General features: G+C 43.1%; 2 protein-coding genes across 3 annotated transcripts in view; one reads left to right on the top strand and one right to left on the bottom strand.

Moving 5' to 3' along the window:
• NTN1 (netrin 1) overlaps positions 1 to 8,923 on the top strand; it is a 195,514-nt gene extending 186,591 nt beyond the window's left edge. For both annotated transcript variants that reach the window (XM_054977333.1, XM_054977332.1), the window contains one exon: positions 2,437 to 8,923. In XM_054977333.1, the coding sequence (XP_054833308.1) occupies positions 2,437 to 2,765 (329 nt within the window). In that variant the 3' untranslated portion in view covers positions 2,766 to 8,923. The remainder of the gene's footprint in view (positions 1 to 2,436) is intronic.
• A 2,436-nt stretch (positions 8,924 to 11,359) lies between these two features.
• The window catches only part of STX8 (syntaxin 8), a 111,892-nt gene continuing 97,015 nt past the window's right edge, over positions 11,360 to 26,236 (bottom strand). The window contains exon 8 of the mRNA XM_054975318.1: positions 11,360 to 11,767. Coding sequence (XP_054831293.1) covers positions 11,700 to 11,767 — 68 coding nt within the window. The 3' untranslated portion in view covers positions 11,360 to 11,699. The remainder of the gene's footprint in view (positions 11,768 to 26,236) is intronic.

The following is a 26,236-nucleotide window of genomic DNA, read 5'->3' as shown; positions in this document are numbered from 1 at the left end:
AAAAAAAAAGGGGTTAAAACTTCCCAAAAATGATGTAAGGAGTGCCTGAAGAAACAAATACCCAGTAGCTGTTGCTAGGCAACTAAAACAGTATTGTGAAACTTTATGCCTTGGTTTCTGTGAGTAAAGGGTAAGGGAGGGAGAAGGATCATTTCTAGGGCTGTTTTGGGTGAGGCCCAGCAGCAACCACAAGGTGAGTTGCTACCATGTGACTTGCATGACTTACCCAGGACTGGCTGATTCTCCGACCCAGGTTCAGATCCTCATTCTGCCATGGTGCTCACGGAGTGACCTTGGGCCCGTCACACATTCTCAGCCTAACCTACCTCTCAAGGTCGTTGTGAGAATAAATAATAAATATAGCTGAAGATGGGGGGGTAGATAAGAGGTTGGTTTGTTGTTGGATGGGAAGGAGGAAAAGAAGCAGGGAAAGGTGAGGATATGGGGGTGCCAAGATGAGAGAAAGAAGAGTTGGGGAGGGAATTCAGGGGAAAGTCAGCCTCCTCAACTCCATGCAGGTTCCCCATTGCAGAACTGGGCTCAGCCTAGCTGGCAGCACCCAACTCAGCCAATTTTTCTGGGGACTGACAAACAAAATTGGCCGTTCCTGTACCAAGCTGTCAAATACAGAGGGAAACCACACCCACAGGAAACAGGTTAACAATTAGTAGAAAATTTGTAATTATTAAGTTCAATTGAAAGTGCAAAGTGCTACTAATTCATAAATACTTCCATAAATCCATTCATAAATACAGGAGACAATAGTACATTCTTAACAGTCATACAAAAAGACCTTATCAAATAACTAATTCCGGGTACCTAGCAGTCTTTATACAAATACCTCCATTCATCAAACCAATTCCAATACATTAATGCAGAAGTCTTCTATTTTTTTCAGTCCTTTTTTCAGTCAAACATGTGCCACTCAATCAAAACATTGGAAAACTCCCGCCTACCTTGTTGCCTTTCTACCTTCATTGTCTTAGCGTCATTGTTTAATCTTGACTATCCTCAGCCACTTTGTCATTGGGGATGTGAAACTTCATCACAGGAGTACCTGCCTGCTCACGTGCTGTCCTTTATATCTTTTAGTGGGATGCTCTTCTCTTCTTCATTTCCACTTTAAAAGACAAGTTTTGTGTTGTACTATTGCCTAGGCACCTATCCTTCTATGATTATGTGTACAGAAGCTGTTTTCAAACATCTAGGTTCCCAAGAGCCTTCAAGGCCACACAAACCGAGGTTCCAGGAGGGGTTCCAGGTAGCCTTGGCCAGGAGGGGTCCTAGCCAAGGCTACATGGAGACCCAAGCTTCAAATCCAGGTAATGGTAAGGGAGTGATAGAGGGAAGCTGAACAAAGGTTATTCAAAGTATGCAGCACAGCAGGGCCTCAAGACCAGCTTTTTAAGCAGAGGACATAAAGCTTACTCAGGGAGATGCAAGAGGACTGCACTACTTTGAGCAGAGTCTTTGCAGCTTCTTCCCAAATGTTCACTGCAGTTCTATGTGAAACTGAGAATATGAAGGGTTTCAACTTGGTACTATTCATGTGGGATGTTAGTCCTTGTTCAGGTTGTTTTTCTTCCAAGAATATCTTCAATCTAACAACATTTTTCTGGGGTGTATTTTTTTTCTAATACAGTGTGTTTTTCTAATACAATGGAGTTCCTCCAAGGAGCTCAAGAAAGCATACACAGTTTCCCTTTCCATTTTATCCTAACAACAATCCTGTGAGGTAAATTAGGCTGCAAGTGAGTGGGAGTGGCCCAAGACCTCCCAGTGAGGGGGTATGGACAACACCCTCCTTTTAAACACACTTTTCAGTGATAAGAAGTAAAGCTTACATTAAAGTGATCTCTGAATTTAGAGCAAGGCCTACTTTTTTCTCTTAAAAGTTAGCTCTATAAGAAGTTCTATATGACAAGCAATCTAGTAGCCTGAATGCAGCTGCAGTTAGCTATTCTCATCTAAGACACCTTGCAGTTTAGGAACTCATTCTTATGTATTAGCAGCTGGTATCATCTGCAAATTAGTTAAGTACATTTTACCCTTTTATCCCAATTTTACCATTTTATTGAAGACTAGATGCCCTCACCTAATACTCTGACAATGACCCATTATCATTGAGCATGATGTTTCAGTAGAAGACTCAATACATAGTACATTAAAATGTTTATCCTATCCAGATAATCTTTATTTTGCTTGATGGTAACAAAAAAGGTAATTTTTGGAACAAGTCTGTTTGTGGATCTTTGCCATAACCTGAGAACCTGGAATCTAAAACCATCACTACCCGGCTAGGTACTACATGTGCACTTCTAACCTATCTTCAGTTAACTACTGATATTTATTCAGGAAGGGTGTAAATTGTACTGTATCACCTTGGGGAGAAAAAGGATTAAAATGATTGTTCCCATCTTGGCTTTCTATTCCCAGCTGTCCAGATCCACATCCTGAAGGCAGACAAGGCAGGAGAATGGTGGAAGTTCACAGTAAATATCATCTCTGTGTACAAGCAAGGGACAAACCGCATCCGGCGTGGTGACCAGATCCTCTGGATACGCTCCAAGGACATTGCCTGCAAGTGCCCCAAAATCAAACCCATGAAGAAATATTTGCTGCTGGGCCACGATGAGGACTCTCCTGACCAGAATGGCATCGTAGCAGACAAAAGCAGCCTTGTGATACAGTGGAGGGACACATGGGCCAGGAGGCTGAGGAAATTCCAGCAACGGGAAAAGAAGGGAAAGTGCAAGAAAGCCTAGAGGGCAAGATAGAGATGTGAAAAGGGACTGCACACGCTGCTTGCGTAGAACTCGGAGCAGGTGGGGTGGGGTTAGGAACATTGGCAAGAAACTCACTTTGCAGTATGTAAGAGACTGGGGTGGGAGGCTGAAGGAGGGATTAACAACTTCTGTGAGACGTGCCAGTTTTGGACTTCATACTCCAGAATCACACATACCCTCGCCGCCCCCCATTATTGGAGAGAGAAAACAAGTTTAGAGAAGGAGGGCTATCTGAAACCGTACTCAACACAGTAGCAAATGTTACGTCAGTTACTAGTTCCCATCATTCCCTTTGATTTTCCTTCTCTCTCCCCCCCTCCCCCTGATCAGAGGAATGACCAACTGCCTTAATTTCGCTAACATCAACTAGTTCCAAAAGCCAGACACAAGAACAACCCAAACTGTCTATGAAACACAACTATAAACAAAAATTATGCTGGAAATACATTTTTCAAGATATTAAATCTGATTGTTATTGCTAGGTAGAATGGTGGATAGGATGGTTGACTTGAAACAGATTACTGGAGATCAGCTTTTCAAGGCAGCCTGAGTTGCTCTTCCATTACCCATCACAAGTGTCTTACAAGCCATAAGAAATGACATCCCACTCTTAACCTAAATGTCAGGTGGTCACTGGAAGGCAACTGAGGAATGCACTTTCCTGGAAATGAAGCCCTCAGCTAAGGTCTCATTGCCTGATTCAAGGAAGGCAATCTGTTAGGAAAGACAGCTGAGTACAACAGAGAGCTGTGAAAAGGGAGAAGGATATGGAGATTATATCTGTGAAGTATATTCACTTACTTCCAGTGTCTGGAAACACTACCCATCTAGTGGGAGACCCACTAGCAGGCCTGCATTTGTGAATATGACCTCTCCTCAAGACCACTGGATATTTTTTTAAACGTATTCACCAATACATGAAGTAACTGCAATGTTAATAGCTGCTCTTCAAACCCCAACTAGACTGGACCTTTTACAATAATCTGCACCTATAAAAAGCAAATGTGATATTGGCGAGATCCTATGGAGACTTTTCACCCAAGACACCATTCAAGAACTCCATCATCCATACCTCAGAGGAATACAGTCTAAACACATCAAGGAAAGATTATCATGGCAGAGAGATGATTTGCCAGTCCTGCATTTTTGTGCAGTGGCTAATATTACTTCAACACAAGAACCACACTCAGTGCTTCCTCCTGCACTGGTAAGATATCAGGATGGAGACATGCTTACATGCTGGTTCTTTCTGGAGTAATTGATGTGTCCAAGAGGTGCATCTTGGCTGCTGCAAAGGGGAAAAGAAATTAGAACAAAAATCTACCAATTCTTACACAGAACAGAGATTTACATCTGCTCATATAAACCCTCTGTTTAACAGCCTGCTGTAGCTTTGGGTTTCATGCTAATAAATGTAGGGATTAATAGTTTACTTCCATGAAGAAGTCACCCCTCCCCTGCAGCAGCACTACCCTTCTTGAAGCCAGATGGTGGGTTCTCAGTTCCATTTTAGATTCATGAGAGGTGAAGGAGATTTTTGTACCTATTCATGCAAATCCCCAACCGGACCAATTGTCTACAAACTAGCAAAGCGGGAAGACTGTCTGGGCAGGCAGTTCACACGTGAGCTCAGGGATGCCTGCCCATCAAAATTCAAACTTCCCAGAGATGTTTCCTGTTAGGAAACTTGGAAACATCTTTTTAATGACATTTTCCAATGGTTTTGACTTGTTTTATAGCAATTGACAATATTTATATAATGACATAAACTATCATAAAACAAACTGCAGCACAAATAGGTGTAAAGTGGCTGAATGCCAGGGAAGTGGATTGGGGGGGGGCGGCGGTTTGAGGAGTTGGGATCCCTGGCTAGGGCCAAGAAGTGCTCTGACTCAACAGCTCTGTGTACTGCAGAGAGTTTCAAGGCTTTCACTTTTTTTTACATACTTAGTTGCTACTGAAAGAAAAATTTTCACAGCATTGCCTAGGCTGAGGAGCAACTAACAACACAGCTGATTTGAAATCTCATATGAGACCTAGTGGCACAGAAGGACCTAGTTCAAGTAATGGAAAGGAGCAAAAAGGGTGAATATGACCATTATTCAGTGCCAAGTAGCATCACAACCGTTTTATTTTGGAGGACTCCCGTGTCAGTCACACAACATGCTGATCCTCATGCAGTACAGAATGAAGTAGAGCAAAATGCAAATATACCCCACTTCAGACTATAGATGGGGATTTCACATAATTGAATATTTCCCTGCATAAAATACTCCCTGTAATTAGACTAATACAGCAGGAAGCTGACCAGGCTACCATCTCTCTCCCCGACATGCTAGGGAACTTGTACTTTTTGTACTTGTAGGGAACCTTTTCACTTGCAGTCTGAAGTGGAATAGTCCATGTACTAAAGATTTTAACATCTTCTTCTGCTGCATGAGTAGTCCAGGCTCTCTTTACTTTGACAGTCTCTCTCCGTGTCAGTGGTTTTCAAGCCTTTTATGTATGGGGAATCAATTTTATAATGATTTGTCTGTTAAAGAATCCTATGATAAGGCATTCTGGAGTCCAGCACAGGATATATAAACTTGATATGGAATGTCAGCCAAGAATGCTGGGTCCACTAGAACATCATTGTACTCTAGAGAAAGACTATCAGTCATTGCTGGTTTTATTTTCAAGGAGCCCCAGAAAGAGAATTACTGTATGAGAATGAAAGTACATTCTTCAAAGTCCTACAACCTTCTTACTACAGCAACACGTGGAGAAATACTGTACGAAAAAAGCTTCAATGTCACTACTTTCAATGTTCACAAAAACAAACCAAAGCTTTAAAAGAACAACTAAAGATAGGATCAGTTTCAATACTGCAAATACAAACCAGACGAAGGATGTGACTGTGGCGTTACGGCCACTACAACAGGCAACAAAATGTCCTAAATTGCTCACATCTTCGTAGAAAACTGCAAACTATGACCAACAACCAAGGGCATTTGAAGTTAGTCCATGAGGTTACACAGGTCACCCTGAGACGAAGGAGAAAAAAAGAAGCTAATAGTTTTACAGAGGCAATAATAACTTCAAGAATCGGTGGTTGTTCTTTGATGGAAACTTGGGTCCAGTTAAAAGCTGTTCCCCCCCGCCCCCTACATTTTGTGACACATCAAGTGTTGTCTGTCGACAGAATATTTTTTTTCATGATTAGCATCAGAAAGCACTATCACCCTTTTCAGATAGCTATTGCCCATGTGAGAAATTCAGTCTAGTCTCTAGCACCTCCACCTCAGTGGCACTGCCCAGAGAAAATTAGGCAAGAAATTAACCTTTTAATTAATCTTTAAGCACCTTAAGAGGGGGAATCTAGCAGAGTTCATTAGCTTGCTCCTAAGCTGCCCCATGCAACCAAACCAGTAAGAACCAATACGGAGGCAGAGGACCTTTGCTCTGTCACAAAGAATAGACATCCTGCTGTTCACGTACAGCTCAGCACTGGGCTATCCATAGGTTGACCTGTGAGCCATTCAGCACAACGCTAATTTCTTCCATGTTGGTAGGAAAGGAGACAAATGAGCAGGACTTAAGAACCGGTTCTCTTCAAGATTTTGCCAAGGGGTAGCTTCATTACAATCCTCATGCTGACCCTGTATTAATCAGAGTCAATGGGACAATTTTCACAATGTCCTAGAAAAGGCTCTCAGAAAGCTCTAGGCTTAAAAGTTGTAAAAGCCTTCTGAAGAAAAGGAAAATTATTCAGGGTTAATATGAATGTATAGAATGTTTCTAAGGAATCAGAGCATCCACACTGACTCCACACTAAGACAGATCATGGGCATAAATGACTTTGGTGAGACAGCTGCTCCCCGATGGAACATTGTGGCCATTGAAGCACCTGGCTGTAAAGTTGAGCCAAAACCATCAGTTCACATTCATTTTCACTACTGACGAACAACTCTTTTTGGGATGTCTGTTCAAAATTTCATCTGTTTTTGTTTTGTTTTGTTTTTAGGGGGGGGGTCCCAAGCCCCCACTAATGATGGTACAAAGAGAGCAAAAGCCACTAAAGGCTAATTTCTAAGGTTTTGCAGCCCTTCAGCAAGGCCACAAGGCTGTTATCAGTCAAATGTGCTACATGAAAGACTTATAAGTATAAAAGAGTGTGCTTAACAGATTGCCGCTAACACAAGCTCAAGGATTGTACAGCTGGCTTGTCCCTAGGGCTTGGGAGCTCCCTTAAACTTTGGTCTAGGTTCAGAGGCTGCATCTCTTTCTGAGTCTTGGAAATAATTCTTTGGGAGCTTTTCTAAAACTAATGCATGAACTGTCACTGGCCTGCAAGCCTTAGATGTCAAATAGAAAAACAGTTCAGACTTTTGTGCAATTTGCTGAACTAAAGGCTTCCCAACCCTTGAGCACTGAAAATTTAATCCAAAAATCAAAATGCATGAACTTCAGCCCTATTTTGTTCTCCTTAACATAAACCTGCTCAGATTTCCCAGTAAGTGGGATGCTTTAGCTACCAAAAGCCTGCTCTGAATCCAAATCCTGGTGCAATATTGCTTTCCCTTGACAGTGCCTTTGCTCTCAAATCCAGTATCCTACCTATGAGCACCACAAAGAGTTGCAGATCTGTGTGAAAATTCAGGAGGCATTTTCTATGTTTGGTTTTTGGACTTAGTATCAATAACCACTATCTAACCACTCGAGCATGTTTACATAACAGATATCCTCATAGTTCCCAATTCCCTTTATGACAGGCAGAAAATGGCCTGTCCATCCATAATGGACTAATATCCTATAAACAGCTGTGAAGTGGGGCAGGACACCAGGCAAGAAATGGAAAATACACTACACAGAAAAAGAAGAACATTGGAAAGTTAATACAGAAGGTAAGGTAGGTTAGAGCTCAGAAACTGTATATTGACCAGAAACATAATATAGATTATTTTAAAACGATCTTTCTCTCTTAGACTAATGAAAACAAACATAACTTTCATTTGCAAACCATTCATCATGGCAGGCTTAATGGCTTGTTTTGCACTTTCCACATCTAACAAATATACCTCCCTAGGTACCTTGCAATGGGTATATGTAAACAGACAATTTCAGCATCTATCAAGAAAGCAGAATGACACAAAATAAAATTATATCATTCCAAGGCTGTTTTATTTCTGACAACGCTTCTCCTTTCTTTCTTAATAACAGAAATGTGCCAAGGCACATTTACCTTACCTACTTCAGGTTGCTTCTTAGAAAAGCTTTGCTATACTAGGAAGTGTACTTAGGATAGCGTGAATGGCCATGTCATTTAAGGATGGGTTTTTAAATCTGAAGACCTGTATTAGTAAGTCAATTGGGAAGGGAAGAAACATCAATATTTTCATGCCCAAAGTACGGGCCTAGAACTGGGCAAGCAAAGGTGATAGGTCAGGCAGCAGGATGGCTGGCTGTTTTTTCTGAGCTTTCCCTAAGAACACCATACCCTTGGAATTTATAGAAAACATCTATTTTTCCAGTTAAGTAAAAAAAAAAAAAGGAGACCACAAATCTGTATTTAATGAATGTCACATGAAATCTGTTCCTTGCAACTGTTCTACAAGTGTCACATAGCGATGGATTGTCAAAACCAGAAGTATAATGCAAAAAGCCTGAAGTCCTCTTTAAAAAAACCCTAACACAGAACTTGTAACAAGGTAAGAGGGCAATACAAAAACAATTACGACTCAAGAGCAGCATTGAAGAAGAGCTCCCCTACCTTCTGCGTTTGTTTTTGCTGGTTGATTGTACGTTCATTCCCCAACCACCTTTGCCTTTTCCTGTTACATAAACCTGTTGGAGAAACCTGGATTTTTATTATTCCTGTTAATATCATGAATTGTAAATGTTGTTTAGTTATGACTATAGCATATAGTTTTGGGACAATGTTTCTTTACAATGCATACTAATATATTATGGTTATTATATATGAATATATTTAATGACGTGAAAAAAGTTGTGGATTTTCTTATTCCCCTTCCCTTCATTTCCTTCTGTTTGTTAGATGGGCTGATAATTGAACCAGGAGGAATGTGTAATTGTGCAGAATCTGCTTGATAGGACTAAATCCAACCGTCTGTTGAATAAACTCTTATAAAGTTCTACTCATCTCATGCAAGCCTTTTCTATTACATCAGGATGAAAAAAAGGGTATTTCAAGCTTGGGGAATAAATGCTCATTCACTGAAAGCATTTAACCACAAAGGTTGTTTTGCGACTGTCTGGCTGGAAAACAAAATAAAAAGATTAAGTAGATGAGAAGTGGAATATTTATTAACTATAACATCAATCTAACCTACATTTAATGTGCAATTTTCTAGTTCCTGGATAACTTCAGTATTAATATAGTTCTTTAGCATTTAGATCCATAGTTCCACTGGGATTCAAGTGTTCCCAATATGTCCCCAACGGACAATACCACACGAGTCCTCTAATCATGACATATCTGTATACAGGATCAATGCATCCCATGCTCACATCAACACTGCCCCTCCTGCATGAGCTTGCTGAAACTGGGCACAATACCTGCACAAGTCTAAATCCTAATTACTATGGCAGTCTAAACTGTTTGGGCATATACACGGGTCTGGTTGAATGCATTTCACCCAGAAAACCTGACAAGCTTAGTTTTTCCTTGTCTTTTCTCCATCTGCTTGTCTCCCTCTCACTAAACTTAGGAGGAGAAAACTTCCATCCATGGCATCAGAGCGCTTTGGTGTCCACATCTCTTGCAGCTCACCAACATGTGTCTTTTTGCATTACTTGAGACCAAGCATAGCATCGTAGCCAAGAGTACAAGCCAAGAATGAGGACTCCCCCAGTTCAAATTTCAACTCAGCTGAATTCTCTTAGCAAGTCACTGAGATCAGCAATTTAGATACAGAACTACTAACCAAATTGTAAAGATTAATAAGATCATGAAAGCGAGATTGGAATGGTGCTATATCAAGATCATTATGTAAAATAATGAATCTAGCACATTAGCAATAAGGTTCACTAATTCTTTTCAATGTATCAGGGTAAGTCAGCAGAGATGGAAGGCTTTGAAAATGTCTTCAGTGAGCAGGTCCGCATTCCTTAGGAAAAAAATATTTTAACTGAAGTGTATGGGAAACCTGTTTATTTAGTACTAAGTTTTAATTAGGTGTTACTGAGTATTTTCAGATGCCCATTACACTGGTGAAAATTTGTGACCGCCCCAGCTGCCTTCTGAACAAACAGCAATCAGGACCCATAAGGTCTCCTAGAGAGAGGGCATTTTTATCAACCACCACTACATACTACAGAGATCCTGTTTCCTCAGCTGCTCCTGAAGGGAAAAGGCCAATGAGCCACACGTTAGAATAGTTTCAGCCTATCCTCCAGCAACAAGGTGCAAATCTTTGAAGGAAGGGTGAAGATCTTCTGAGAAACATTCCGAAGGAAATGAAGCTGCCTTTGACAACTGAAGCAGATAGCTCCCAATCCTCCCAGTACTACCACATAAGCTTGTGCACTCATTGACTTGTTATGTGATGTGGTAGTTGTGTAGCCATCTGAATAGCCAAAAACAAAGAAGGCAACTTTGGCGTCAGAGAAAAACTGATTTTTAGATCACCAACTGTTACTCTCTGTGTAGGCTTTTCCAGAGGACACTGATGATGATGAAAAACAGTTTAGAGGGTTGAACAAGAGGATCTTTGATTGCACTCTTCATTTCCTTCCAAAGGATCATGCGCCGAGTGTCTTGGTTTAATCTAGACCCACATTTTAGCATTATGCCACCCATCCTCAAACACAGGAGTTTCATCTGTACTGACTAAGCGACATGGTCTGAAAACTGAAGTAACCGAGCAAAAGGGTTTATATGTGGAGGTGGATCATACGGTTTCTCTCTTAAGCACAGTTTCCAAAATTTGAATGGCCAGCTTATTAACATTAGCTGGGCTTAGAAAACCATTAGTTGCAGGGGCCAAAGTAACCTGGAGGAAACTTTAACGTTCCCCAGGATTTACAATTCCACGTGTAATGGCAGAAAAGGAAAATCAAGATATGCCTATGAATAATAGTGTAGAAATGAAGTGGCTTTTATTGAATCTTGTTATTGTGCTATTGATCAAGTTGGCACATATATAGCAAAAAGAAAGATTACTGCAGAAGAATGAACACTAAACATAGGTTTTTTTTTTGCATATTATTAATATTTTTTCATCTATTTTTAGAACACAGAAAAGACAAACTTTAGAGCTTTAGGTACCTACAGTACTCATGTCATTAGAGAAAAGACCAAAGTGTATAACATAATACAAATCACTCTATTTCTGGACAGAGATGTTATCTTTCTTTCCAAGCAATATCATTTGCTACTGTCTATGTAGATCAGCAGCAATAATTAATCCTAGTTTCCAGCTAAAGACGATTTCTGTGTACTTGAATGGCACCTGCAAACTCTCCTGCCCTTAGTTCACTCAATCACTCCCAGATCTACTGGCATGGCACTCAGCATGAAAACAGTTAACTCTTAGCTCCAAGGAACTACGTGATAGAGGGGAAAAAATGAACCAGGCACACTACAGAACAGCAGCAAGGTCCTTCTTGCGCCCCAAGTAGGGATTGCTAGATAGACAGCACTTCAATAATGACTGCTTCTTTGGAATTAATTGTATTAATCCTTCGATGTTCATAAGGAGAACAATGTTCTTCTAGTCACTTTTGTGAAAATACAAAGTCCAACAAGATAGATGTGTGTAAAAGGAAATCCTCCACCTGACATGGGCATCTGTCAGTGTACCCACAATGGGGTAGATGCAGTCAAGCCCACAGAAATTGACCACGATGAGACGGAGCAGTCCTTGCTTTAGATGCTGTTGGTATGCAGCTGCCAACTGATATCTCCACAGGCTACTTGGTAGGCCACACAGCAACAACGACAATTGCAATCAGCAGCAACACGATCACCACCAGCATCCCTGAAAGAAACAAAAAAAAATCTAATTATCTTGTGCAATTTGCTTGGAGGAGTATCCATTACTGATGAATGATTTCATTTCTAAAGAGTGCTCTCCAATTCTCAGTCATGGCAACTCAGTTTTGCCCTTCAGCATAGCAACTGTAGACATATTTCAACAACTGAAGTTGTTTTAAGGGAGGGGAGATGAATAAACGTTATCAAAGACACCTTTGATTTCTTCTTTGACTCAAGTTAAATATAAATGGGGAGGTATGAAGACTATGGCTTCCTTCGAACACTCTATGCCACTGCTAGGACCAAATGGATCAAGTGTATGGCCCCCTTCTTATGTTGCGCTTGTAGTGTGGGAGCTGCTGGAGCATGGCTCCTTCCCATGCTCCTGCAGTAATGTAAGACGGGGACCTATGTGCATTCAACTGTTTTCAGCCAAGGACTTTGCCAAGCAACACTCACTCAGAGGCCCTATTTCTCAATCCATGAAATGGAAACAATGGTTCACCTGTAAATGTAAGTCTAGTAAACAGCTATAGTTGATTTCTATATGAAAAATGCAATTTTGCAGCAATTAAAAATGAATGCAAGAACTCATCTTGGTTCTTGAATAGTCTGACTGCCTGTACCACTATTAGTTTTCCTCTGCCCCTTTGCCCACTATATAGACCAAATGAGAAGTAACTGAATTGTTCATTTGGAATTGGAGGAACAGAAAAAAACAGGTTTTACTTACCATAACTGTTGTTCATCTAGGTCTTCCGTGCAGGCACACATGGGACTGCGCACGCGCAGGCCTGCCGATACCGGAGATTTTAATAGCTAAACACCACCAGGGGGCGCTCCCGCCTCTCAGCGCGCATGCGCGGCCGCTTTCCCGCCGAAACGGCCCTTAAGAGGCGGAGCGCCCCTCACATACCCTCAGTTCCTCTTTCGCCGCCCCCTGCAAGGTAAGTACCAAGAGAGTCAGCGGGGAAGGAGGGAGGGCATGTGTGCCTGCACGGAAGACCTAGATGAACAACAGTTATGGTAAGTAAAACCTGTTTTTCATCTACGGTCTTCCTGTGCAGTCCCACATGGGAAGATTCCAAAGCTAAATACCTGGGTGGAGGTGACGCCAAAGCATCACTCAAAGATGGAGTGCAGAACAGCTGTGCCCACCGCTGTCTCCTTTCTATCTAGGATGTCCAGCGCATAATGCTTCACAAAGGTATCCGCCGAGGCCCACGTCGCCGCCCTGCAGATGTCCTGGAGTGGAACACCCCTGAAGAGAGCCGCTGACGACGCCTGGGACCTGGTGGAGTGGGCATGCACTTCCAAAGGACAAGGTAAGTTAGCAGCAGAATAACAAGTCAGTATAGCCTGGACCACCCATCTAGAGATAGTCTGAGCCGAAGCCCAGTTACCCTTATGCTGTCCAGCAAAACAAACAAATAAATTAGAGTCAATCCTAAACGGTTTCACCCTATCCAAATAAAATAAAATGGCCCTGCGAACATCCAAAGAATGAAGGGCCGCCTCTGCCTCAGAAGCCGGAGTCGGAAAGAAAACCGGCAGAACCAATTCCTGAGACAAATGAAAACGGGATACCACTTTAGGTAAAAACTCGACCTTTGTACGAAGAACGACCTTCTCAGGGTGGAATTTCAAATAAGGGGGCTCGCAAGATAACGCTGCTAGCTCCCCAACCCTCCTGGCTGAAGTAGCCGCAACCAAAAAGGCCACTTTCATGGACAAAAAACGGAGTGGACAGGAAGCCAAGGGTTCAAACGGCTTAGACATCAAACGAGTCAGAACCAGGGGCAACGACCACTGAGGGACCAAAGCCCGCACAGGGGGAAACAAATTATTCAACCCCCTCAAAAATAATTTAGCAGAATAGTGGGAAAAAACAGATTTTCTATCCACTGGAGGGTGAAAAGCAGAGATGGCTGCCAGATAAACCTTGACTGAGGAGTTGGCCAAACCCTCCTGTTTCACCTCCCACAAAAAGTCCAAAATATCAGAAAGGGTGGACTCAAAAGGATCCAAACCCCTGCGACTACACCACACAGAAAATTTGTCCCACTTAAGGGCATAAGACTGCCTGGTAGACAAACGTCTAGCATTTAAGAGAACATTAGTCACAGCCTCGGAGAAGGCAGCCCCGGCCTGATCAACCACGCTGTGAGTTTGAGTCTCCTGATGTCGTGGTGAAGAACCCCCCCGCAGGTCAGGAGATCGGGAACCACCGGGAGACGGATTGATTGAGTCTGCAGACTCAGAAGGGAGTGAAACCAGGGCTGCCTCGGCCAATACGGAGTCACCAGGATGACGGACGCCCTGTCCCTCTGGATCTTGCCGAGGACCCGTGCCAGAAGCGGGAATGGAGGAAAGGCATAACACAGGGGACTTGACCAACTTAACTGAAACGCGTCCCCACTTGATTCTGGGCCTACTCCTCCTCTGGAACAATAAGCTAGGACCTTGCGATTTTCCACTGTCGCAAAGAGGTCCAACTCTGGAGTCCCCCATTCCGAGAAGATAGGGGCAAGATACTTGTCCTGGAGGGACCACTCGTAGAAGGCAGCCCCTTCTGTGGAGTCTGCTCAGGTGGTCCGCCATGGAATTCTGTACCCCCGGGATGTGAACTGCATGCAGCCAGACAGCATGATCTATGGCCCACTTCCAGAGTCTCATCGCCTCTGTGCAGAGAGCCACAGACGCCGTGCCACCTTGCTTGTTGATGTAAAACATTGCCGTCGTGTTGTCTGTCAGGACTTGAACGGACTTGTTCCGCACGACATCTGAAAAGGAGATCAATGCATATAAAATTGCCCGTAACTCAAGAACATTAATATGTTCCTCACGTTCAGACTCAGACCATAACCCATGGGCATAAAGGCCAGCACAGTGAGCCCCCCAACCGAAAAGGGAAGCATCTGAAGTAACTGACAGATGAGTTTGGTGAAAACCAAACTCCATCCCTTTAAATAAATTAGCATCATCCAGCCACCACTCCAGGGAGGACAGCACCCCTCTAGGGACGGAAAGCCTCCTATTTTGAGAATCACGGGCCGGTGAGAAAACTGAATTGAACCACAATTGGAAGGGTCGCATAAATAACCTGGCCAGTGGAACCACAGCCGTAGTAGAAGCCATGCAACCCAAAAGGGTCTGGATAAAGCGAACAGATTGGAAACGACACCTCTGAAGGGTCGAAATAAGCCTCTTAATTTTCAAAGCATGCTCTGTAGGTAAGAAGCCTGCATCCCTAATACCATCCAAAACCACTCCAATAAATTGGATGGAGCGCACAGGGATCAACTTGGACTTCTTCTGATTAACAAAAAGACCCAAGCGTAAACATAAATTTAAGGTGAGATACACCTGATTAGACACAGAGTCAGCAGAATCACCAACCAAGAGCCAGTCATCCAGATAAGGAAAGATTTGGCAGCCCTGGAGGCGTAAATGAGCCACCACCACTGCCACACACTTGGTGAACACTCTAGGTGCAGTGGCCAACCCAAAGGGTAAAACATTGTATTGAAAAACACGTTGACCATAGACAAATCGTAAAAACTTCCTGTGTTCAGGGAAAATTGAAATATGAAAATACGCATCCTTCAGATCCAGGACTGCAAACCACGACTGTTGGGGCAACAAAGTCAAAACCATTTGTAAAGTAACCATTTTGAATTTACAAACACGTATAAATTTATTTAAACCCCTAAGATCCAGGATAGGCCGAAGCCCACCATCCTTCTTCTCCACTAGAAACAGGTTGGAATAGAATCCCAAACCAGCTGAAGCAACCGGAACCTCCTCTATAGCCCCTTTCTGCAATAGGGCTGAGAGCTCTCCCAGGATCTCTGAACGAGGGGGGTCAGAAGAAAACACAGGGAGACGTAGGTAAGGTAAACCAAGAAATTCAACTTTATAACCAAACTGGATAATAGACAAAACCCAAACATCGGAACAAATTGAACACCATGCATCCAAAAAAGCATTAAGCCTGTCCCCAAATGTGGGGTCAGGTCCCTGTGATTGTCAGAATTGCTTATGCAATTGGTCCTGGTCCTTGGCCTGATGCTGTTGGGAACCAGGCTTGGGACGTTGGCCCTGCCTCCGTCTGGGAAAGGCAGACTGTGGGCTCTGATAGTTCCTGCGCTGCTGGTAAGCATACCCTTGATAGGGCTGATAGCGGTGTTGTCTGCCACGCTGGAAGGAACGATAGTATGGGCGAGAAGGCTGCTGCGACGGCTGGTGTAGAACCCCATACGAGCGGGCTGTCAGACGGTCGGTCCTCTTCTTAGAGAGGAACTCGTCAGTTTTCTCTGAAAACAGGGTGGTGCCCTCGAACGGCAGGTCCTCAACCCTGTTCCTTGTCTCAACTGGCAGGGCGGTCGTGCGAAGCCATGCGTACCTGCGCAGTACCACCGAGGAGAGAAGTGATCTAGACGCAGTGTCAGCCATACTTCGCCCAACATTAATTTGGTGTCTGGACAGGCGAACAGCCTCCTCCTGAATGACCCGAAGCAGAGTGCGCTGGTCTTCGGGAATCTTAGGAAGAAAAGACGCCACCTTCTTCCATAAAAACAGCTGATAGGCCGCCATCATTGCGGCATAATTCGCCACTTTGATGCCAAACGTAGCTGAAGTATACAACTTCCTGCCCAAGGCATCGATCTTTCTACTATCCTTGTCAGTTGGAGCCGACAGCGAGCCCTGGCGAGGCCGAGCTTGCATCTCCTCAGTGACAAGTGAGGATGGAGGAGGGTGAACGGCCAGGAACGGATGAGCATCATCTTTGGTTCTGTACAAGCTCTCCACTTTCCGATTAGTGGCGGTAGCAGACGCAGGTCGAGACTGCAGCTTTTTCCAAAGATCAGCAAACCCCTCAATAAGGGGAAAGGCAATCGAGGGAGTAGATCCCGAATAGATATGTTGCAATATCTTATCAGTAAATTTAGATTCAGTGGAAGTCACTTCAAGGTCCAAGGCTTTCGCCATTCTTTGTAGCAACTCGTTGTAGGCCCGAAAATCATCAGTGGGCGAAGCCTCATCAGATGGCCCAATTTCCTTTTCAGGTGACTCCGACAGAGGAGAAACACTGTAGCGGGCCCGGGGCCGCGGAGAGACCCGATCCGACGGGAGGCGGGACGGGTCATAGCCAACATCGGAACTGACTCGAAATGAGGGAGACAACGAAGCACCTCTATAATGCCGGTCAGAGTAGTATGAACTCTCTCTACTAAAGCAACGAGGGACAGGATCATCTCGACGTCGACTCTCCCTGGATCGGCTCCGGTAGGACCGTGGCGGGCTCCGACAGCTAGAGCGACGGGTAGACCGACTCTGTCGACTCCGAGCCGACCGAATAGAACCTGATTCGTACGAGGCCGATCGGGCCCGACCTGAAGGGGTAAGAGGCTTCTCGAGGAGAATGACGTCGTCCTCCTGAGCCTCCCGGTCCGGAGGAGTCTTGGACTGCGGACGATCACTCGCCTCTGCCTGCTGCTCCACTAGGACAGGAGCGGAGTCGACCGGAACCGACGGGGAAGAGGTGAGTAAGCCTTCCAACACTGCCTTATCATGCTTACTGGAATGCTTATGCTTTTTCTTTTTCTTTTCAGGAACGGTCTTCGATCTTACAGAGGGATCCGAAGTCATCGGAACCGTAGAGGTGGTATGAGTTGGAGGAGTCGACCTCGGAACCGACGGAGTCGAACTTCTATGGGCTCCACGAGCAGGTGAAGCCAAGACAGCCGACGAGATCGAAGGAGGTCGACTTGCTAGATGTCTCGGAACCGAAGCGGTCGGTTCCGACAAACTCCGACCCGAAGGGATCCTCTCGGACCTCGACTCCGAGCGACTCGGAGACGGTTGTGAACGAGGAGTCTTGGAACCCGACGCTACAGGAGGACGAGAGGACGCAGACGGAGCAGACGAAGACTTCGGTGGAGGGTCCTCGACCGACATCGCACGCTGCCAGAGGAAGGCATGCAAACGATCCGCCCGTTCCGCCCTGGCCTTGGAGGTAAACGCGCGGCAATGCTTGCACGCCTGAGTGTTGTGAGTTTCCCCAAGGCAATATAAGCAAATGGAATGGCCATCCGACCTTGTCATTTTACGATTGCAGGTCTCGCAACGCTTAAACAAGGCCTTCTCAGACATCGCGAACGAAGAAAGCTGTAAACCTCAACGATCGGCGGCGAAAGAGAAACTGAGGGTATGTGAGGGGCGCTCCGCCTCTTAAGGGCCGTTTCGGCGGGAAAGCGGCCGCGCATGCGCGCTGAGAGGCGGGAGCGCCCCCTGGTGGTGTTTAGCTATTAAAATCTCCGGTATCGGCAGGCCTGCGCGTGCGCAGTCCCATGTGGGACTGCACAGGAAGACCGTAGATGAACTTAGCAAGTTGCTATACAAGCAGCTCGGAACACCCAAACTCCTGCCACCGAACGATTAGAAACAAATAAAGAGAAGCCAGAGTGCATGTCCCAAAATGTTTTGCAATCCCTTGCAGGATGAATATAAAAACTGCCTTACGACTTCAGAAGTTTCAGGGAGAAAACAGGTTTTGTTTAACTGAAACAAAAGCCTTGAATCCTGCAAAAAGAGCAGATTACAGAAGCCTAGGCAATAAGCCTTGCTGCCTACCCAAACCTTTCAGAATAGACACCTGGTAGAGCCTCACCAATCAGTCTCCTTTCAAATATTTGCAAGGGCAGTGCTGAGCAAGTTAAAAAGTATTTAAATTAACACATACCTATCTATTCTATGCTAGAAAAGGATATTGGACATTATCCTTCACAAATGTCATGCTTTCTGAACAGACACTATTCCAAGACCAACGGTCCCTTTTTTTCCTAGCAACATATCCTAGCTAGAAGTCTATGTAATCCTCCTTGAGTTTCACCTAGAAAGGTGGACTATAAAGTAAATAAATAAATATCACACTCTTAGAGCTGTCAAGCTATGAAAAACAGCAAAGCAAATAGCATTCAGTTCTGAGAAATGGGATTCCCCCTCCCCTCAGGTACCTTGGGGGGTCCTCACTTGTAACTGAATTTTTCTGTGCAGAGTTAGGGATTTCCAGTATCAGAGCAGAATTAGTTATTCTTGCACATTTTTGGAGTGGCTCAGCAGTTAATTGAGATCCTGGGGTATATTTAATACTCAGAAAAATAAATAATGCCAAATGTAGAAATTGATTAAAAAGCATTACCCAGCAGCCACCTTCCTTGATAAAGGCTGGTGACACTTTAACAGGTTATTTTTTTCTGATGCAGCGCTTGTTAATTGATCTACGTTATAAACTGTACTTTTTAGTTCTGAGAACATCCTCAGATGACACATTAATTGATCTATTTAGAAAAATTTTATGCCTCCTCTTCAAAGTAGTTACTCAAGGCAGCTTACAAAATAAAACATAATAAAAACATAAAAGTTGTTAATGAACAAGTCAGTATTAAAAACTCAGCTAGGGCATAAAAACAAAGTAAGACACAGAGCAGCTTAAAAATAGTCTCATAAAACAGTTCTCAGGTTAAAAGCAGACTATAATAACCATGATAAAAGATCGGGCCTTTAATTAAAAGCCTAGCTAAAGAGAAATATTTTGGCCTGGTGCCTAAAGGAAAGTAAAATAGGTGCCAGGTGAGCTTCAAAGAGAAGGGCATTCCACAGACTAGCCCTGTGTATGGTTGCCACTCCCCTCCCCTCTGAAGGTGGGGGGACTTACAGAGGGGAAGATCGTTGTAGGCAGACTGGACAGTAGTATCCTAGCTCCAAACTGTTTAGGGTCTTCAAAGTAAGAATCAGCACTTTGAACTGTGCTCACAAACAGATAAGGAACTGGTGCAGATATTTCAGCACCAAGATTGCTTTATTGTGTTCTTGACCATCGTTTGGCTGCTGTGTTTTGGACCAGCTGAAGTTTCTAGACAGTTTCCAAAGTGTTAGTGCCTAGCAAATAATTGTACTTGCAGTGTTTACATAACTTATATTTATTTAATGTAGAGTGGTTTAGGTTTGACAAGCCTGCCTCCTTCTAGTGGGGATGGCTTGACAGTGCTAACTTCAAGTACATGCAGTCATAAGATTGACTTTGCAGTTATGTGGTTTGTTCATTATTTTGATTTGCTTTGGGGATAAAGATCTCTAGAAATACTGCTGCAGTTTTTTAAAACTTTGGTCTGCAGTTGTAAGGTCCACAAAACTTTTATTTTTAAAAACAATTAAATTGGGATTTTCAGGATTCTAATGTCATCTCAGGTGCTATGGCCCATATTTGCATCCGCTTGTGTTATATAAGCACAACTGCATGAACCCTGAATGCTGCATTGTATTCTAATTTTATCACATAGTTGACACATTATGATCTTGGAGGCCTAGCAGCCAAGCTTGTGTCCCAAATTCCCGTTCTTCCAGTGTCCCATATGTAAAATGTAAAATAATCTACCTGTTGGGAGGTAAAATCCACTAAGAAGCCCTTTGGCATGAGCCTCATTGAAATTCACGGGCCCAAGAACATTGATTGGTTTGAAAACTTTTTCCAGGGTGAACTGAACTTGGGGTTCTTTTAAAGATAATTGAATAAAGAAACATCTGTTTCCTACCCCAACCCTTGGGAATTGGGCAGGAGACAACTTTAGGAAGTAAGAACACAAGACATAATTCTGTAGGAACTGAGCTTCATCAGCCTTTAGTACTAACCAAATAATTCTGAGTTCACAGCAGCAGCTGTCCCCAGCCTGCCCTTGCCTTCTGAGTGTGGTTTCCACAGCTCTTGGTATCAAAGCTGAGAGACACACGTTAACTCCAAGATTTTCGGGTCATACCAGTGAAGGACAGAGTCAACATTAAGAATGAATGTGTGGGTTTTTTTGCAGAGGGCATATGGGCAATTGAAAAGTATTACTGTGACACAACACAGAAGTGAAAGCCAGGCTGCCACAGAACTGATTCATGATCAATCTCTGGAGGGGCAAGTGTAGTACCAGGAGCATATATGCACATGACCTGCCTTGAGAGCATGGGTTTGAGGCTCAACTGGCTCTTAATGCTGTAAAAATGGGATGCCTAGTCACACTTCCCTGCAGGAATGAATGACAAGGAAGAGGGTTTTATGGCTGTACGGAGGGAGAGTGCCTTCTTAAGGACAAGAGCGTGTGTATGATTTGCAGTTGGAGTTTGACTTAGAAATTCAGCTTAGTCCATTCTCTGATGGCTATAGGTCCTATTATTTAATCTGAGCTTGTCCTGAAAGTCTGCAACTACCATTTTTTAAAAACAAAATAACACTCCCCCTTTGCTTAACCACTGTGATCAAGTATCTTGTTCAAACAGAAGGGACTTGCACTGTTTCTGAAATGTACTCCAGCTAGTGCTGTGGCAAACTCCCATCTGTACCGCTGTATTTTATAACAGGGTTCTGTCCAGCAACACTGGCCCTTTATAAAAGGACAAATTGATCTAATAGACTCATATCCACTCCTCTAGTCCCAAGTGAAATGCTGCCATGCAGTGTTAGCCTACTGACTCTTTGTGACTGGAATCTGCCAGGTTATTTCTTATTCAGAGAGGAAGTAATATTAAGATGTATGCAGTAGGTACATGAACAGTCTGTGATAGAATTACTGAATCTAATAGACCTGCTGAATTGCCTGTCCTACCATATCTGCTGCTTTGAGCAGGCAGGGAGGAGGATAGGCGAGCAGAATACAGCACTTCCATGCGGAGGGGTACTAAAACGTCTGTAGAATCTTTTCAAAGATAACTCAGACTGAACTCCCAAGTTCTTTATGTAGGATATTTATGTACCATTCATTCAACTGTGTACATGGAAATGTGCATAATTTTTTGGTGACAGTGGAGACATATGAGGATCTTGATATTTCATCAATCTCATTTCTGCCACCACCATTTAGATGTAAGTGTTAATATATATTTTGAATATTTTCTTTCTGGTAGTCAGGAGCAGGGAGCTTTTTTTAACCAATAAAGATCTATTTCTCAGATAGATCCTCTGGATCTGTTTCTCAGATATATACTCCTGCGTGGAGAATATTGAGATAGTGTACTTTGCTGCATACTGCTGCACATTCTTCATCCTTTGCTTCATGAAAATGACTTGTTTAGGGCATTTCTATCAGGTGCTGAAAAAAACACCAAGAAAGCTCTCTGGGACTTGGAAACCTGGAGGTGAAGGAAAGAGTGCCATCATTGTGCTATCCTTCTGTGTTGTATATCTGAGTGACGCATCTCAGGAGTATGCTTATCTTTACTTTTGCCATGCACAATTTTGCAGGTTTTCTTTGCAGACCTCATTTCAGTTGCCATCTCTGTTTTTATATTGCTTTCTTTCATCTGTGCTAGTGTCCTTTCCTTCTAGATTTCATTCTTGGCTCTCTTTCCTGTTCATCCTCTTGTTACATGTTAGCAATCCTGTCTCTAATAAAGACGTTTGCTTTGGTCTGGTTTGAGAGTTTTTAGAACAGAATTAGACATCATAAATTTCCATTGTGTTCTGTGTCTTTCATTCTCCAAGAATCTTATCTCAGTTGTTTAATTACTGCACATTAGTTTACAGACTCCAGCAATAAAGCTACAGATTTTCTCCCTGAAGAAGCAGAGAAGAAGAAACATATTGACAAAGCCTAGGCACAGATTGGGGTTCACATGATTGCATCCTCTCCATATTCCTCACCCCATTTTTTAAAAAAAAATCCAGCATATATAAAGTTGTGAAGCTTGAATCTTCCCTAACCCGTGAGTTTTATTTGTCAAGGAAACAGAGAGTTGTACCATGTTGCAAAAATGCTGGATTTTAAGTTTGAGTTACTGCACGGATTAATTTGGCCAAATGTACCCTTATCCCTTCTTAAATTTGAGGAGGGGGGCATCTTTGTAGGGTCCTCCCATGTCTTGAGATAAAATCCATGTGTGGGAACATTACAGTATGTGAGAAATTCCACTGCTTCCTCTGACCCCTCTCGTTGCCCCTTCCCACCGATGGCACACATCTCCCTGTTCCGTCTCTAAGGCCTGGTTTTCACAGTTAGTGGAATGAAGCTGGATTGAAACATGATGCTGGTAAGCCAAAAGGACCTCTCGGTGTTGCTTTCCATTCATCCAGTATCTTGTTCAAACCGGGCTGCTGGCCATGCAGAGAAGCTGCATGTGCCTAGTTAGCGCACAATTCTATAAACTGTGCTGATGTGCAAACTTTGCATGCATAACTGCTCTACACAGGTAGCAGCCCTGCTGGAATGAGATACTGACCGTCTGGACAGGCCCACAGTCTCCAGTATCACAATGAAATCCTATCTCAGACCTGAACGCATAGAATGAACTGTAGTACTTCGGACAGTAGCTGAGGGCTCATATTTTTGAATATTCACATAGATTATTCTCTATTAAGTACAAAATAGTATAGCAGTGGGAGAGTTGGCCTTAAAGGGCCTTCTTCTCTGGTAAGGACCGGTGGCCCACCTCGGACCCTCTCTTAGCTCTCTTCTGGCTGTACCCACTCTCACTTAATTAGACTGACTACTCAGCACAGCAACAGCTGGGCCTCCAGGTTTTTGGCATGGCGTTTGACCTTGTCCCTGTCAGTGGCCTTGTAAGTATTTGTCTTCCCCTCCCATCCTCCTGCTTTTTGCATGCCTGTCTGCATCTGGAGAACAGTTCACTGCACGTGTGCAATAAACAGTGGTCTGGTTTGATTTTTTTAAAAAAACATACACACCCCTTTTGGTTTTCAGATCCCCCCCCCTTGCAGATCTGGGGGATCCCGCAAGCATGCAGAACTATGTTTTTTTTGTCAGCATGGTCCCAATCCACAGATCAGGGCTACTGGACTGTATATGATGTCCATCAGGTATGAACTGCTAGTCCTTTCCTTCTTAATGACATTATGACAAATGTGCAAAATTACTGCCTCCAACCTGAGATACCACATGACGTTAATCTACGGTGCCCATCAATGCCTCTGTGCTAAGCACTATATAGAGGCAACTTAAGTGGTTTAAGAACCTGAACCAAAAATCTTTCACAGATTTAATGTAAATGAGAAAGTCGTCTCCTTTAACAAAAGTTATTCAGTTTGTTTTGTAAATATACTCCTGATCTACATTCTGGCTGAATAAAATGAGTTTTCATTACATGTGCAGATCCAGTGGCAACTTCAAAATTTCCACAAGTGCAAGGGGAAAAAACCCTATTCTTTCTTCTTCATATCCACAGAGCCTATTAAAGCATGTATAAGAAGGGGAAATTTAAAAAAAGTAGAACTATCCACAAGAATACATCCATGTCAAATTGTCAGAAAAGTGTGCAGAGCATTTTGGTCCAAAATGTTTATTGCCTCTGTGATGAAATAATCCCTAGAGTTTACAGTCCTAAACCACATGCACAATCCACATGCATGAGAGGAAATGAGATAAGTGTTTCCCTTCATCTATCATTGTTAGGCCTCAATTTCTGGTTCTTTATTTTCTTTTTAAAATCTATTGCTACTTTTCTAAAACAGAACTCGATGCCAGGTAATTTACTTGGTTATTTCCAAGTGGAGTTTCAAAGACTCTTCACACTTTTTCCAGAAAGCAAAGTTGTTACAACGGAGTCCATTTCTGAGAAGGTCAGAGAACTGCTTGCTTAGAGCACATTTCGAAATACTTCCATCCATGCTCTGAGCCAGTACAAGATATTCTGTCTACTCTGTCTCTCTGTTTTAATATAGAGATTTTCCAATCTCATTTTTACTTTGCAAATGCCCTGGTGCAATTTTTGTGTAGCACAGAGCTGGTGTGCATGGGATTACCATACAACAGCACCCTGCAATGTTTAACAACAAAGACAAAAAATCACATAGACATAAAAACAAGGCTAAGCAAAGTGTTATCTTACACATACCCAACATACAAATGGGCATGCAGACACTGCCCCAAAAAGAAAAGGAAATATCTACTAGTGCCATTACATCATCTCACTACAACAAAATAATTATTTGGGGGAAATACACAAAATAAGGCAACTGGAAGAATTAAATAGGCTACATCACAATAGATGACGAAGAAGGGAGAGAGTGTCTCTAGATCTGTATAGGCCTTATGGATCCTGGAACACTTTTGCATTCTTGATGAGGACATGTCAATGAAAGTGATTTCTCTTTAATGCTCTGTTGTATTATTGCCATATTAAAATATATCCTTCCAGCCTGGAGCTGCTCTGCTTTCTTTTGCCAAGACACATCTTCAACCAAATATGCTGCATTTCAAAGAGAGCAATAAACATTTCCGTGTGGGCTGCCCAGTCCCCTGGCTCATATTCTTTGTTTCCAACGTAGCCCTGTTATCAGGCATAAGACTTAGCTGCAGTGCCATCATAAATCACCTTTCAAGAAACTAAGCATGAAAAATTGCCGCTAGAAATACGTGTGGGCTTCCTATTGAATCAGAAACTAGGAAATGGAAGATAAGGCAGTTAAGCACATCGGTTTACAACCCCATGCAAAGGTTTAGGGGCTGGGGCTTAGTGGTAGGATCAGATGGCGGGTGTGATGGGAAAAGCCTCTATCTAAAACCCTGGAGAGCTGCTGCCAGTCTGAATAGACAGCACTGACTTTGATGGACCAAGGGTCTGATTCAATATGGCAGCTTCATGTGCCTCTTATTACAATGTCCACACGGTCCTTAATATTCAGAAACAAGGCGGCTTTCAAGAACCAAAAATATTTAAGGAACGTATTTACAAATATCATGATTTCACAGCAACAGCAGGGCTTTGGTGGCTGAAAAAACTAAGATGAAGTTTTCACACTTCAGAACATTCTGTTTGCTATATGCTGTTGCTGAATTGTGAGATATGAACCTCCCTCTGGAGCAGGTTTTGAGGAGGCAGTATACAAATTTTGTAAATAAAATAGCCACCTTATAGAAAGGGTGGACTGGCATGTTCTCCATCCATGTAAAACTCTACTTCTTTTTCCCACACAGATATAATTTTCAATGGCATGCTTGTTAGTTTATATGATGCAGAATGATTGGCTTATTGGTCACCAGAATGTATTGTGTGCATGTGCGGGAGGGTTCTGTGGGGGGGAAAAGTGGAATTTTGAATGGTGGGTTATGCGCATATCCACTTAATTGGAAAAGCAAATGTTGCTGAACAACATATTAAGAGTCAGTTCTACTATCAGAATCAGTACCTGGCCTGACAATCAGCACTCAGTCATCCTAAAGGAGAAAAAATGTGTGCATGGTACTTACATTCTGTTGCTTAGTACTTTCAGTATATCTAATTCTCAATATGGTCCCATCTGTGGATTGGAACCATGTAGAAAGAAAGGAGATTTTTCTACAAATGTCATGGAACACCCAGGTTTGTAGAAAAATCCAAAAAGTTTGTAAAAATTGAGGGTGGGGTTAAACCCACCCTCCCAAAAGAGGAGCTGGGCTCAGTCTCATTGGTGGAGGACCATTCCTGACAGATG

Source organism: Eublepharis macularius, chromosome 4, assembly GCF_028583425.1.
Source record: "Eublepharis macularius isolate TG4126 chromosome 4, MPM_Emac_v1.0, whole genome shotgun sequence".
Classification (NCBI taxonomy): Eukaryota; Metazoa; Chordata; class Lepidosauria; order Squamata; family Eublepharidae; genus Eublepharis; species Eublepharis macularius.
Note: the sequence above shows the minus strand (reverse complement) of the source record. Positions and strands in the feature narration are given on the sequence as shown.